General features: G+C 44.4%; 1 protein-coding gene across 1 annotated transcript; it reads left to right on the forward strand.

The window, feature by feature from the left end:
* The first annotated feature begins 3,590 nt into the window (after positions 1-3,590).
* On the forward strand, positions 3,591-8,297 carry SMIM10L3 (small integral membrane protein 10 like 3). The gene is made up of 2 exons (XM_072349429.1): positions 3,591-3,922; positions 5,373-8,297. The coding sequence occupies exons 1-2, from the start codon at positions 3,737-3,739 to the stop codon at positions 5,391-5,393; spliced, it is 207 nt and encodes a 68-aa protein (XP_072205530.1). The 5' UTR covers positions 3,591-3,736; the 3' UTR covers positions 5,394-8,297.
* Positions 8,298-11,352: the final 3,055 nt, after the last annotated feature.

The following is an 11,352-nucleotide window of genomic DNA, read 5'->3' on the forward strand; positions in this document are numbered from 1 at the left end:
GAAATCCTAATGCATATCTCCCTCCAGGTAATTGTTCAGTATGTGTCCTGGAGGACAAACTGCTACTTGTGTGTGTGCTCCTTACAGCCCACAGTGCACTATTATTCTATTGCTAGACTTCAGTACCTTTCATCTAGGCTTCAGTTTGTTCTTAGGTCATTTTTACATCACTAGTAAGAAGCATATTGGTATTTTAAAAGAAAAATGCTCACCTACGTGGTGCATAATGTTTAACGCTTTGCAGATCTGTTATTTGTTTCCCCTGAGACTGCAAGGAGAAGCGGACACAGAAACAGTTTGACAAAGTACAAGAAATGTAGAATTAGAGAACAGGGTGGAAGGCAGAGCAGGTGGGTAAGAAGTTACTAACAAACGTCCTAATGCAAAAATTATCAGCTTAGTAAGTATGATTGCTCTGCTGCATTGTATATAGGATGGTTACAGATGGAGTTCACAGAGGAGCATGCAAAAAGCAAAGAATGAATAGCAGTAGCTATAACTAATTATAAATAACTAATTATAACTCTTTCCGTAATTCTGATAAGGTCATGGACCATAACTCTGAGGCTTAGGTCAGTCCTAATATTGTTCACCTTATCGTCCGTCACCCATTGCAATTGTTTCAAGTGTTTTTCTTAGACACTGAGAGGAAACCATCGTTTAAACTGTTTGGGAGCCTGTGTGAATGTGTGCACTGTGCGTGTGCTGGCACCGAAGGAAGATTATTATCCTTCGTGGATGGGGAGTGGCAGGGTAATCACGCTGATGCAATACTGGAAAGTTTTACTCATCGTTACAGCATTACAGAGACAATCATATTCTGTGCTCTTCTAGCATCTTACAAAATATTGCCGTGCTCTTTATTGCATTAGTTTATTAATAAAGCCACAAATAAATAAGCAGAGAAGCAGCGAGGTACCGGTACACACTGTACACACTGTACACACAAGGAAACATGTCAGGGAAAAAACCAGAACACCCGAGAGTGATTCATCGATGCATTCTCCTACTCCTGGATGGCACTTCCTGCTGACAGCAGGTCTGCTCGATTGCCTTCAGGAAATAGCATGTTAAAATATCCGCGTCAAAAGTAAAAGTGTGCCCTTATGGAGAGTGTTACAGCTCCTGTAGGGGCAAAAAGCTCTAATTGTAGCTCACAGACACTTGAAATTAGAGATTGGACTGAAGAAACACAGGAACCAATTTTACATGCAGCAAAGGTGAATCCTCATTGGACTTGGTGGTAAAAGTCAGGCCATTAATGATGCAGTATTAGGGATACAGTAACTGGTAGAAGGAATCTCGATTCACAGGACCAGGCACCTGAAATCCCTGCTGGGCTCTCATTCCATCCATCTGCCTCGGTGTCCTGCCTCTCCCTCACTGGGCTCCTTTGCTTACCCACTTTTAAATCAGCACAGGGTTTATTCAAGCTGTTATGTCAGCAGTTAGCACCTCAGATTCACGCCCAATACAAGGCTTTTGCTTCACGATCTTTACATTCTTTAGTTATGTACCTTTGCCATGCCAACAGTACAGTTTTCATAAACAAGACCATGGTTGCAGAGATCATTGCAGCCGGACAGATATAATGGCATAAAATTCATGTTAGAAAAGAATATAATCTGCAAATAATAATGCACCATTTTGTACTTGTTCCAGGCAGACATTTTTGGCATGATTAGTTTCCTGAGCCTTGAAAAAAAGCCTGTAATAGCATGTGATGTGTACACTGTTCAGATTTAGTACGCAGTCTGCTCTAGAGGAACCAACGCCAGCAATAAAAAAGGAACCACAGCTTTAAATGTCAGCATTTGCTGCAGCAGAGAGACGAGATTAAAGGAATACGAAAATAAAATGCTAATGTAAATCTCTTAATTAATAATGAAGCATTGTGAAATAAATGCATCACATTAATGTGATGTTAGTGTAGATGACGTAGCTGGTACACACATACAATTGAAAGCAGCCCTGTGCTTTCCTCAGGTAGCTTCTAACAAACACCTCTTCTGTGAAGAATTTCAGTTACAGAAACCACATAAGGCTTTGCATTCACTTCTGCCTACCCTGGTGTTTAGCAAGCGGTAACAGACAGTGATTACTGCAGGGAGAAGTGTTGTTGAAGGCAGTAATCCCTGCACATGGCTGTAAGTTTTGTGGAATAGAGACACCATTATACAGTAATTAACAAGATCTGAGAATTCTCTGTGCTCCTTCAGTTTTCTTATTGCTTGTAAATACCTCAGCATGAGTGACATAAAAGGAATTGAATGCTAGGTAGCCTTGCAGTTTAAGGTGAATTGGTGTTATGAATGTCCAGGCGCTCTTACCCAAGGCAATAGAAATTTAGGGTACTGGTTAGGCTGCGCTTGGACTTGATGATCTTCAAGGTCTTTTCCAACCTGGGTAATTCTATGATTCTATGAATAAGGGAACAAGGCTTTCTGCCATCCGAGGGCAAATCACGCCGTTAGGTGAGTGAGCCATTGCTGAAGTACACAGATGTGTAAGCTGGAGATTCCCTACAACTTCTTCCTATCTTGGCATCAAGCAGTTCACATAAACGAACTTGTAGACACTGAGGAAGAGGATAAAGGTTCAGTGTTTCTAGTTTCAGGGACCAGGCCTTCTGTGGTCAGTTTCCCTGCGGACAGGCGGAGTGTTGAGGCCCACTTCTCTCTTGAAAGCTGTTTTTTCTGAAAAGCTTCCCTTTTTCCAAGGGCTGCACGCTGCTACGCTGCGAGGTAACGCTTCCCGGGAAGAGGAACATGGCCCCAGATAAAGCGCTCGATTCAGTGCCTAAATATAACAACTAGAAAACTGTCCCTTCTGCGGAGCAATCCAGGCTGATGGTGGCACAGATCAACCACAGCTGTGTTATCCTCACTCACATCTGTCACTTGACAGATATAAAAAAACCAGCAGAAAGAAACGAAGCATAAATACTCTAAGCTCTCCTTCAAATATTGAGCTCACAGTGTGGAGAGCTGACCAAGGGCACCAGGGTTGTTCTGTGCACACACCTGGTCACAAAACCAGAAGGAAGACAGTTAAACTGGAAGATGCTGGTAGATAATAGTGGTCTATTGCAGCAGGCGCATCTGGGGCCTCGTTTTTCCTCTTGTTTTGGAAATACGGTAACTCAAGAGTCTTGAGGGAGAACAGGGAAATCCTTGCACAGAGCCTATGAGGAACTATTCCTCATCGTAGCAGGTGTACGCTGAGAAAGCTTCGGAGTGTCTTTAGAAAGAAATGACAAGTCAGAAACATTAACAATATCTTCTTTCTTTGAACAGAGGGATTCATGTTTGAATTCCTAAGGAGAAATTTTAGGCAGAATGAAAGAAAACTTGAAAGGACGTAAACAATAAGGGTGCATTCATCTGATGCATGAGGAGGGCGAGGCAGGTTAGGGAGCGAGATGGAAAGATGGGAAACGACTTCTGCTCCCCTGCAGCTGAGGTGACGCTCCGGCCTCCAACGGCCGCGCCCGCTCCAACGGTCAGCGCGCCCCGCCCTTCCCTCGGCCCCGCCCTTCCCTCGGCCCCGCCCTTCCCTCGGCCATGCGCGTCGTTGAGGGGCGGGGCGTCGCGTCTTGTGCCGCGCTGACGTCACACTCAGGGCGCCGGCGGCCGCGGGTTCCTCCCCGCTGGCGACACCCAGCGCCGGGTGCGGGGAGGGGGCGGCGGACGGTCCGGACGGTCCGGGCGTTGCGGCGGGGCCGCGGCGGGGGTATATGGCGGTGACTCTGTCCGCCCTGGCTGCCAGGCTCTCGCAGTCGGCCGCGGCCAGGTCGTACGGCGTGTTCTGCAAGGGGCTGACCAGAACCCTCCTCATCTTCTTCGACCTGGCCTGGAAGCTCCGCATCAACTTCCCGTACCTCTACATCGTCGCCTCCATGATGCTCAACGTGCGGCTGCAGGTGGGCGGCGGGGCCGGGCCGGGCCGGGTTGGGTGGCGGGAGCCGCGTGGGGGCCCTGCGGCCGGTCCGAGGCTTCGCTGGGCTTCGGTGTGCGTGCCGTATAGAGAGACCGCACCGCAGAGCTACGCGGTTTGCGAGGGACCCGCAAGGATCACCGGTCCGGCCGCCGAGCCCCGTGTCTGACTGCGGCTCCCAGCGCTCCTCAGCTCCCATCCCGCCGCCCTCCGGGGCAGCAGCTCCCCCTGCACCCCGCCTGACTTTGCTCAGCCGTTCCCGGTTCCTCAGTCATTGTTGGTATAACTGCATCACCGGCACGCGCAGCTTGACGTGTGAGAGAACAAAGTCCTGCTTCAGGTTCTCAAAACCGAGAGCAATTGGAACAGGGGGAACACAGGGACTTTTAGATATAATGTCACTGTGTACAAGCGACAGCTCAGATCTAACTTGTGTCTCTTCTGTGTCTCTCCCACATGGGACTCCTTGAACAAGCTTTGACCTGAAGACGTTAGTTAATAGCTCTAGCACTGTGTAGAAATGCTGTTGGTTTTGCACTGAAATGAAAACATTGCTTCTTACTGGCAACTAAAGCAAGCTGTGGGCTTTCCCAACTGGCATCTGCTGCAGCCAAAGGCTGATGCTTTCTGCTGGTAAATGCAGCTGCAGTGCAAGTTTTGACATCTGGCTGGTTTGTGAGTGCTGAGAGATCGGTCTGGCAGCCTGTGACTTGTGGAAGCTGAGCTGAAAAGGGAGGACGGAACGCAGCGTCTCTTATTTTATTTCTGGGACTCATTTGTCCTACAGTGCTGAAGCTTGATCCTGGGCCACACTGCCAAGAATTACACACGTAGCACAGTAATAACCTTGGTGGCTAAAAATGCCTTGCCTTTGCTTCTTATCTGTGCTGGTATGGAATAGCTCTCTTGTAACAACATCAGCTCCCCATTTGGATGCAGTGCAAGCAGGCGGGCGCTCTGACCTGCTCCTTTGGAAGCTCTTCACACCACATCCCTGATGCCAGCATGTGCTTCTGTTTACAGGAAGATAACTTTAGTGTTTGCCTTTAATGTTAAGCCTCTAATCAGCCACAGACTGCATTCAGTTAGTGGATAACCGTGCTGTGACACAACGAATCTTTCTTGCTGCTCGTTTGCTGACTCATTTTGATGCTTTCTACAAACTCACTTTTGGTCAGAGGTTAAAGTGAATCTGCAGAAAGCAGCCTTGTATTGGGGGTACCTGCTGCCCCTTTGGACGTGTTCAGAGCAGGCTGTGAGCAGAGCTGTCTCTTTGGAATACTTCACATTCTGCAGAATTCCTGTTTTCTATATCCTGGGCACTGAGACGTGGGGATATAGAGAAAGGATGAGGCATCTTGCAAGACGAGCTTGGGAGGAAAAAGAAAACGGGGTGGGGATTTCACATAGTAACTTCCTGTATTCTTTCTCTTTAGGTTCATATTGAGATCCACTGATTTGTCACTCGTGCTTCTTGCCCTATTTGGAGTCAATCGTGTTCTTCTTCAAGCTCGTTCTGCTGTGAAACAGCAAAGCTATGCTCATCTTCTATAGGAATATGAAGAAAGAATATTTAAACCTGGAAAGAGTATGTGATGGTGGCGGAGATCAGCACAAGGCAGCAGCTCACATGGCACACATACATTCCATACTGAACAACTCTCAAAATCATAGCAGCAGTTTACAAAAGGAATTATTTTATTGCACCATCAGGAATTGTTCTCTCTTTAGCGATATACCTCCGCCTTACCTTGGCTCAGAAACGCCTTTCAGTTCGAGTGAATCAGCAGGGAGAAACTCAAATGTAGCAGCTGTGTGGAAAGATTCATTGTGTCTTTGTTTTTCTTCCGGGAAAGACGGGCTTGCTGGGGTTTCTCGCTGCGTTAATAGCATGTCAGTAATGGGATGGCTGGAGAAAGCTTGTAGTTTTGCTGGAGACTTCAGCTCGTGCTGCCCAGGAGACAACGCTGCATATTTTGCACACGTGTGGCTGGGGAAGTTGCGGTGTAATCAAGAACTGCAGTTCCTGGAATTAGAAGTGAGCAGCATCATAGGGAATGAATTGCAGCTTGCACTTCCTGGAGAGCCGGAGATGGGTGGACTTCCTGATCCCTGTTCTGTTCCTGTTGCATCACTGAATGGTTTTACAATGGGACTCTTAAACAACTGTGTTTTTCCTTATTACTTAAACCTTGTTACTTCAGAGCAAACGCTTGGATATAAGAAAATGCTTTCAGATGTACTGTATGTGACTGACAGTTTTCACATCATACAGCTAGGAATGTCTGTGCTAGCTTTTGCACTAGCAGGTCTCTGGTATGAAGCAGTGAAGGTAAAAGTGTACTAAAGTTTTAATAATGTTGATTTTAAACATTAATAGGAACTTAATTGAGAGACAGAGGCAAGGTTACGGTTCAGGTTTTAGTGATAAGTAGGTAGCTAACGTAAAAATTGCATTTGTGTAACTGCTAGTAAAACTGGCTGTTGGGAATGATGGGGCTTTTTTTTTAGTACAGAATATCTGTCTTTGAGTGGAAAGAACTTCTTAATCTCAGAACTTTTAACACCAGAGCAGAACTGGGTTTGACTGTTTAACACAGATCTTCTGTTTTCTTAAGGTTTTGTATTTGCTGAGTACTCCGGCTACTGTTTACAACCATTTCCAATGAAGCTACTGCTTATAGAACTGAATTCCCAGCACGAAACCGACTCTGAAGTATCAGTCCTTAAAACACTTTGAATAGGAAAGCCATTGGGATGATGGTTTTCAGTAGGGCGCAGCTCTCTGCAGTGGTCCTTTTCAAGGGTGTCACTGCTCCAACTTGTACAGGAATCTGTTAGCCCCATTGGGCTACAATAGGCACTATAATTTCTAATAGAAATTCCTTGAAACAGCAATTGTTATCACTGAAGCATAAGTAATCATTTCTGGGCCTGTTGACTTTGGCACAGACTTCTGATAACAGGATTTAGCAAAGAATGGAGAAAGCATGTTGGAATCAATACAGCTGCTTCTGAATAAGAAATGGTAACATGTGTTCCCATGGGCACGTCAGTGGAGAAACTCATTGTGCAGGAGGTCAGAGATTGAACTTTGTGCCCAGTGCTTTCAGTGAAGGGAGTTTTGTTAGAGGTAGGCTCAGTGTGCTCTGTGGACTTGCCTGAAAAGGGAGGTGCTGATGTGGTGGGTTAGCGTGTGTCCTCTGCTAACTCCTCACTAAGTCACAAGTAGGGATTTAATGGGGGCAAAACTCATGCCAGTGGCTGGCAGGCTAAGTGTCACTTTTGCTATCTAACTTACTTCACTTCAGATGTGGTATTTGGTTTGAACTGTATTCATCTGAAAAGCCAGGGGTGTTTCTAATGATTGTTTTTAAACATACCAGCACAGAAAAGTCCTTGACAATGAAGGTGAGATGGTGGGTAGCAGTGTGACAGGGAGACGTGCTGGACTAACTTTACTGAAAGTCAGGTATACTAATTGCTGTGTCAGATGGTGTGCTGTGTTTTTACTATCCCAACTGGCTGATTGTTTCTTCTGGATGTCAGAAGAACTAAGAAGCCATTTGCTTGGATTTATATCCAAATAACCTTTTCCCTCGTGGATACTTTTAACTGTTCAACTTCTGGACTTTTGGCTATGACTCCCAGTCTCAAAATTACCAGAAGCTTTAAGGTAACAGTGGATCATGTACTGTAAGTAAATGTCTTGGCAACAATAGTTTCCTTCTAGTCGAACAGCTCATGCTATTCACTCCCATCTCCACTACTGCAGTTTTTCACCCTTGCAGTGGTAGCTCTACAAGTGTTTATGAATCAAGTATGCTTAAGTAAATGTGGATCTGAAACCCCAAAACATAAGGCACAAAGACACTTTCCCCCAAGAGCCTGTAGCTTATTTAAGTGACGGTGTTAACAGTTATCTGTATGCAAATTAACCCTAAAAACAGCTGGAAGAGCTGTGGGTAACGGGATGAAGATGGGGAGTGGAGCTGGAGCCTGTTAAAGCTGCCTTGGCTGCTTAACAAAATAAGGACTGTGTAACTGCAACTTGATTGCTCTCAGCAGCTGTGCGGGTACAGGAACACCCTCTGCCGGCGTGGTGGGCTTTCCTGATTGCTTTTGTAAAGCTGTACCCAAACACAGTCCACAGCTGATTGCCTGAACTTCTATTTAGAGAATCTGCAGCCTGGAAGATTCCCTTCCCTGCTGTGCATCATTTGGGAGCTACGTATTTTTGGGAACCAGAGTTACATAATGCAGAAGTTTCTTAGTATTGTAATGTTAATAGGCAAGAGGAATAGCTAAAAGCATAACATTATGAACCCAGTTTCTAACTTGTCTGCTATTAATGATGGTTTAAAAAAGGAAAAAGGAAAAAATAAAATAGGAAAAATGAGGGAAGCCACTGGTAAAGTTACATGTGTGCACAGCGGAGTGCCAAGGGCTGTCTCATCACTGATAAGCCTATGCAGGAGGGAATACTGATCCTATGTACCACAGTCCAGGCAATATAGTCCTGTTTTAAGCAGAACTTGTACTGAGTGGCCTTTAATTCCTTGTTACCGGATCACTTTAAATACAGATACAATGCAGTTAAGTGATATGATGGGCTTTTGTGTATTATATGTATATTGAACATAAAATTTAAAGAATGCCTTGTGGATTTCATTCAGTTTTAAGATAGGTTGTAGTACATAGTCTTGGTTTTTATTGCTTAAGGCCTAAAAGGTAGCTTTCTAACTCAAAACATTCCTTCTGAAATTGAAATAAAGGATACTTGTCAAGCTGAAATCTCACATACTATACTGCACTTTAAGCTTGGGAAGGCCATAAAGGGAAAGCACTATTCTTGCACTAATAGGACTGTTCCACTGGTGGAGACGATGCTCAAATAGGTATCTTTTCTCTTTTTCCTCCTCTAGGGAAGAATAGTAAGCCAAAATGACATCTGTCCTTTGCGACTGTATTTAAATAAAACACAGCGTGTGGTTTAGGCCACTGTTCTCCCCACGGATGTTTTGATATTAACTCATCTCAGAAGGTGGAAAAAGTCTCAGCTAAGAATCAGGTTTGCATGGAGTTTTGTGGCCTCAAAAAGTCATGCGTGGAACTGCTTTTCTGAGTGCATGTGGTGGTTGTTTTGGGATGATCACAGTAGAGAAAAATAAGTTTTAAAAGGGGCGGGGGGATCTTTAAACTGAACCAGGAGATGCCTTTTGACTTCCAGTTCTCACGCCTTGCTGTTCTGTTGCTGCTGAAAAGGAGCATTTCTGCTGAACAACTCTGGTTGTTTAGAAGTTCACTGATCAGTGTCCAGATCCCTCCTGCACTACATAGCAAAGAGCTCCTTCTGCCATTAGAAGACAAGGAAATATTGTGTATGTAGATAATTTCCCAATACTTTCCCACAAACGTATGCTTAATGGAAGTTGGCAATATGGTGTACTGCTTAAAAACAGAGAATACACTTTAAAATGTGTGTGCACAGAACTCTGCATGTGGGTAAAAACCCGTATAATCACAGTATGGTGTTGGAATGCTTATGTAAACTATTATTTACTTTTCTGGCATTACAATGCAAAATGAAGTAGAGGTGGTGTTGTAATTCTCAGTGTGGTAACAGTGCAATCTTAGGAATCATTTGTGTGCATCATCTTGCACCATGAGACAGTTTTAACTGTAGGCAGCTTTCAGCCTTTTGCTTTTTCAGTGTTATCGTTTGGTGTTGGTTTTTTAAGATGTAAAGACTGCACTTTCTTAAGCTTTGCCAAAGTTTGCCTTTTTTCTCCCCCAACCCCCCCCCTTATGTGTGTATGTGTACACATACGCTAAAAGTAGACGTTCTTTCAGTTTTTGAAGGAAGTCTGTCCCTACTTGCCCAACGTGTCAGCTTATTGCCACGTTTCTTGTTTGCTTTTTTAATTATGGCCTGGTCCTACCTGTAGCTGCCTTCTCCTCCCTTCCCATAAACTCTACCATAAGCGTATGCTGAAATTCTCTTCCTTTTCAGAAACACCGCCCTGTAATTAATTATGAATAACAAACTGACAGAAACCATGTAGAGATTTAAGTGTCCACAGGGTGACTTGGCTGTGACCAGTGGTGTGTCTGGCAGAGCAGCAGGGAGTCTTTTTCCCTTCAAAGCAAGATATATTACCTGTTGCACAAAAACTGCAGCTGCAGCGTAGGGCTCATCAAATGCAGTGTGGCTCATGTTTAAGAAAGCAGTGATGCCAGCTGCAAGGTTGATTTTTGATTTCTGATCAACTCGGATACTGAATACGAGGACACAGGTAAACCATCTGCTAACACTTGTGGGGAGAATAAATAACCCGGCAGTGTTAGAATGATGCTGTCCTCCTTTAGTACCCTTGTAAAGTGAAATTAATTCTCTTCTGCATTTCAAAATCTCAGTGGTCTCGGTCTCTTCGGGATTGGTCACACAAGAGTCAGATCAAGTAAGCAGTTACTTCTTTGTTAATGGCGAAATCAAATTGAAAACTACAACGTTAAATAAGAATAATGGCCTAAGGGATTTCTGTGAAGAACATTTGCCTTGATGTGACTCTGGATCCTTCTGTGATCTCAGTCTGCTTTGAACATCTTCCTGCTCTATGGAAGATCCACAGAGTTGGAATGTGATGCCCCAAAATGGTTAAAAATCAGTCATCTACCAGTAGCAGCGTTCTTTGGTCTTCTGGCTGTAGTCAGTTTCACCCATCAAATGCACAGATAGCTGAGTGTAGTCAGTTTTCGTTTCCAAAAGTTGGTATATCATTGTGCAGTGCCTGATTCATTGGTGGATGAGTGTTCTGGGAACCTTCTTGGGAATGGGTTGTGCTCCCGCTGCTGCCTGACACCGTAACTGCTGACCCCGTCATACGTCCTGCAAACTGTGATGCTACCCGTGCATAACAATTTCAGTCTATCGTTTTTGGCCTCATGTTTTCAGTGTGGGAGATAGAGAAGGTTGGTGCAAACCATTTTTATGTGTGTTCCAGAGAAAAAAAACGTTTACAACTTTGTATCTGTTTCAGAAATCTAACACTTCATAACTTCTGAGTTTCCACAGTAAGCTTGAAATTTGTTGTCCTACTGCAATGAGTGCAGGCATTTGGTTATTAGCGTGCTGTCTAAGCTTCCAGAAGCTGGTTGTGATGCTGCTGACTTACACCACAGGAGGGAGTTGAACATCTTTCCAATATTTGCAGCTATGGCATTTGTTTTGATCTCAGTACAGTGCATTTCAGTTTATAAATACGCTGAATGTGACTGGTCTTATGGATTGTCACCGCAAGTAGTTGGATGTACAAAATTAATACACGGCGGTATTATGGTATAATACACTGTAAATGTTTACATTTTATCTCTGAGTACCGATTGTGGGTTTTATCGAGCTATTTAAAAACAGAA

Source organism: Excalfactoria chinensis, chromosome 14, assembly GCF_039878825.1.
Source record: "Excalfactoria chinensis isolate bCotChi1 chromosome 14, bCotChi1.hap2, whole genome shotgun sequence".
NCBI lineage: Eukaryota > Metazoa > Chordata > Aves > Galliformes > Phasianidae > Excalfactoria > Excalfactoria chinensis.

Bases quoted from the DNA above. Each gene is read 5' to 3' on its own strand.
- SMIM10L3 (XM_072349429.1), top strand. From the start codon at position 3,737: ATGGCGGTGACTCTGTCCGCCCTGGCTGCCAGGCTCTCGCAGTCGGCC. The intron at 3,923-5,372 runs GTGGGCGGCGGG...CTTTCTCTTTAG, and splicing joins TGCTCAACGTGCGGCTGCAG to GTTCATATTGAGATCCACTG.